This window comes from Oryctolagus cuniculus, chromosome 11, assembly GCF_051225735.1.
Source record: "Oryctolagus cuniculus isolate XC-2025 breed Fujian yellow rabbit chromosome 11, ASM5122573v1, whole genome shotgun sequence".
Classification (NCBI taxonomy): Eukaryota; Metazoa; Chordata; class Mammalia; order Lagomorpha; family Leporidae; genus Oryctolagus; species Oryctolagus cuniculus.
Genome location: NC_142877.1, coordinates 123112601 through 123116306, shown reverse-complemented (window position 1 = coordinate 123116306; position 3706 = coordinate 123112601). Strand labels below are relative to the sequence as shown.

General features: G+C 74.6%; 1 protein-coding gene across 1 annotated transcript; it reads right to left on the bottom strand.

Annotated features, from left to right (window-relative positions):
- Window positions 1-481: 481 nt before the first annotated feature.
- On the bottom strand, window positions 482-3007 carry PIM3 (Pim-3 proto-oncogene, serine/threonine kinase). Its single transcript, XM_051839186.3, has 6 exons — window positions 2456-3007; window positions 2256-2365; window positions 2104-2154; window positions 1646-2015; window positions 1346-1522; window positions 482-1262 (listed from the first exon to the last, which is right to left on the bottom strand). Exons 1-6 carry the CDS (start codon window positions 2538-2540, stop codon window positions 1078-1080), a joined length of 978 nt encoding a protein of 325 aa, XP_051695146.2. The 5' UTR covers window positions 2541-3007; the 3' UTR covers window positions 482-1077.
- Between the last annotated feature and the right edge of the window lie 699 nt (window positions 3008-3706).

The window sequence follows — 3706 nt, the reverse complement described above, 5'->3', positions numbered from 1 at the left end:
CGCACAGCCCGGCCTGAGGACACGCGTGTGCTCACAGGTGGGCAGCCGCTGAACAGGGGCCCCCATCCAGGCCTCCTGCAGCACCCATGCGCTTCTGCCTGACGGTTTCCCACGCCTGCACCCGGCCTGTGCGAGGCCAGGGCACTACCACGCCCGAGCACCTCCCCGACCAGGCCCCGGGACCTCGGCACCCCCACCCGACCCCTACCACCCAGTCAACCCCTCATCTCCCCTGGAAACCCCACCCCACAGGCCACGCGGCCGCACACCCCCCGCTGTGGCCTGAGCGGCCACCTCCACTCTCCACCCCTCAGGGCCCCCAGAGCAGAGGCTGCACACCTCTCAGAAGCAGGCCCCAGCCAGTGTCCCCCACCCCACCTGGCAGTCAAGTCCCAAGCAGGACACCGGCCACAAAGGGGCACCCAGGAACAAGAGCCAGGCCCCTCCTCCCACCACCACCCCAGGGAGCACAGGACACCCGTTACGTACAAAACAATTTAATTGAAATACCTGTATAAAAAATAGGATCTCCAGACATCTCACACTGTCGAGCTGAAAGAAACCCGCGTCCACCTCTACACACGCCGGGGCCACAGAACCACAGCTGCTGGAATAAATTAAAGGCCCGCCACTGCCCCCCCCAGCCTCAGGGCCCACAGCGGACTGTACAAGGTCAATAACTTAACACCCTCCCCCAGGGCACAGGGCGCTCGTCCACTGGCCGCTGAACAAGCTCATGTCCCCAGCACCCTGCCCCCCCCCCCGCCCCACCGCCCGGGGGAGGCAAGGCCGCCGGGGGCAGTCACCCCGACAAATAAATTAAACAATAAATAGCCCCTCCGCGGGGTCCCACCATAAATAAGACGTTGCATTGCTTGTGCACGGTCGCGCCCGGGGCGCACGGGCTCGGGGCCGCCAGGACAGCAGCAGAGGGGGCGTCCCCGGGCCGTCTTTGGCCAGGCAGAGCTTGAGAAAACCGAGTCCCGTGGGAGCAGCGTTCAGAAGGCACTCGAAGCAGAGGAGAGGCCGGTGCCGGGGCGGAGCCGGGGCGGAGCCAGCCCGGCCGCGCCGCGCCCCTCACAGGCTCTCGCTGCTGGACGTGGTGCTGGCCTCGTCCTCAGTGTCCAGGGCGCACAGCCGCAGGTCGCAGCTCTCGGGGGCGCCCCCGTCGGCCAGCATCCAGGGGTGCGCGGCGATCTGGTCCAGGGAGGGCCGCTCCGAGGGCCGCAGGGACAGGCACCACTCGATGAGCTGCTGGCACTCTGCGGGGAGGCGCAGGGTCAGCGGGGGCGGGGCGGGGCGGGGCGGGGACCCCGGCCCCGGCTCGGCCGCCCCGCCCACGCACCGGCCGAGACCCGCCTCCGGAAGAACAGGCGTCCACACAGGATCTCCTCGTCCCGCTCGAAGGGGATGTCCCCGCACACCATGTCGTACAGCAGCACGCCCAGCGACCACACCGTGGCCGAGCGCCCGTGGTAGCGGTGGTAGCGGATCCACTCGGGAGGGCTGTACACGCGGGTGCCTGCGGGGACGCGGGGCGGGACGCGGTCACGTGGGCGGCTCGGGTTTCACAACAAACAGAGGCGGGCGGCCCCGCCCCGCGCGCTCCGCAATGCGGCGCCCCCGCGCCCCGCGCCGCGCTCACCGTCGAAGTCGGTGTAGACCGTGTCCTTGAGCAGCGCGCCCGAGCCGAAGTCGATGAGCTTGAGCTGGCCCGAGCGCAGGTCCACCAGCAGGTTCTCGTCCTTGATGTCGCGGTGCACCACGCCGCAGCCGTGGCAGTGCCGCACGGCCGCCAGCACCTGCGCGAAGAAGCGGCGGGCCAGCGGCTCGTCCAGCGCGCCGCGCTCCGTGATGAAGTCGAACAGGTCCTGCGCCGGCTCGGGCCGCTCGAGCACCAGCAGGAAGCCGTCGGGCCGCTCGAACCAGTCCAGCAGGCGGATGACGCCGCGCGCGCCGCCCGCCGCGCCCACCTTGCGCAACAACACCACCTCCAAGGGCACGGCCGCGCCGCCCTGGGGGACAGGACGGTCAGCGCGCGGCCGCCCCGCGCCCGCGCCCGCGCCCCAGGCCGCCCCGGCCCCCGCCCGCGCCCCCACTCACCAGGCTGCCCCACTCCGTCACCCGCTCCTTCACCACGTGCTTCACGGCCACCTGCGGGTGGGGGCGGGGGCACACGCGGTCAGCGCGGCGGGGCCGGGCGCGGCGCTCGCTCCCCCGCGTCCACGCCCGCGCCCGCCCGGCGGCCGACTCACCGGGAGCCCGTCGGCGAGCCGGCTACCCGCGTAGACCGTGCCGAAGCCGCCGCTGCCCAGCACGGCGCCCACCTGGTACAGCTTCTCGAAGCTCTCCTTGTCCGCGCGGGCTGTGGGGACGAGGCGCACGGGCGCGGTGGGTCGGGGCGGCCCGGGCGCGCCCCCCGCCCCGGCCCCGGCGCCCCCCGGGCCGCGGCTACCTGGCTGCAGCAGCTTCACCGGGAGGTGGTCCACGCCGCCGGGCCCGCAGAGGTGCGCCAGGGAGCCGAACTTGGACAGCAGCATCGCGGGCGGCGGCCTCCGGGGCCCAGCCGCGGGCGCCGACGGATCCGGGCGGCCGGGCGGGCGGCGCGGGGCCCCGGCCCTCCGCCCCGAGGCCGCGGCGCTGGCGAGCGGGCCGCGCGGCGAGGTGGGCCCGGTGGCCGCGCGCGGACCGCGGACAGGCGCAGCAGGCCGAGCGGCTCCCACGCCCCGGCCGCGTCGCCCCGGGCTTTTGGGCCGCGGCGGCGCGGATCCCTCCGCGGGGGGCGGCGCCAGCTCGGGCCCCGCCCCTCGGCCTTCGCCCGCGCCGCGCGGCCGCCCGGACGCTGGCTGAGACGGTGGCTGGCGCCGCCGGGCGCCGCCTCCCCGGCCGGCGGGGGCGAGGGGCGGGCGGCGGGCGGGGCGCGGGGAGTCGCTCCGGGACTCGTTGCTGTCGTGGAGTCGCGGAGGCGCACGGAGCCGCGTCGCCGCTCTGCCGCAAGCGCGCGCGCGCACACGGACATCCTCAGTCCGCGCACGCACGGCCGCGGCGCTCCTGCGGCACGGGGAGGGGCCGCGTGGGCCAATGGGAGCCGGGGTTTTCAAAGGACACCGCGAGCCCAGCCAATGGAGGCGCAAGGGGCGTGGCCTTCGGGCCCCGCCCCCAAGCCGTGCCGGCGAAGGTCACTGCCTGGCTCTGGCGCGACGTACGCGCGGTCCCGTCCGTGTCGCAGGAACGCGCGGGCGTCCGGCCGCTCTGAGCGCGGCGGCGTGGGGTCCCAGGGAGAGGCGGGGATCCGGGGACAACCCCCCCCCCCGGCTCTCCCCGAGCGGGCGCGCTGACACGTGTCGTGCGTTTGCGTCAGAGGCCGCCCGCGCGCAAGTGACACGGCGCGGGGACCCCCCCCTCCCGCCGGCCTCAGCCACGCGAGACTCCCGGCCTGCGCGAGTCCGTCCCGCCCAGGGGCGCCCCCTCCTATCTTCGTGAGCAGACCAAACCCCCTGGAGTCCTGCGCGTGCCCACCCCCCGCTGCCCGGTGTGGTCCCGGCTGCCCCCCCGCGTCCATCTACCGTCCTCCTGGACCGGGGAGCCTGAGCAGCCCTGGGGACGCCCTCCCAGGCCGAGCCCGGACTCCTGCGTGATGGGATCCAGCCCCATGGATCCGCCCCTGGCCCAGGGCTAGGGTCAGCACCAGGGCCAGTGTGCGCAG

Coding starts and splice junctions, on each gene's coding strand:
- PIM3 (XM_051839186.3), bottom strand. CDS start 2,540: ATGCTGCTGTCCAAGTTCGGCTCCCTGGCGCACCTCTGCGGGCCCGGC. Junction 2,155..2,255: donor GGCTCGCCGACGGGCTCCCG/GTGAGTCGGCCG, acceptor CCCCACCCGCAG/GTGGCCGTGAAGCACGTGGT. Junction 2,016..2,103: donor TGACGGAGTGGGGCAGCCTG/GTGAGTGGGGGC, acceptor CCTGTCCCCCAG/GGCGGCGCGGCCGTGCCCTT.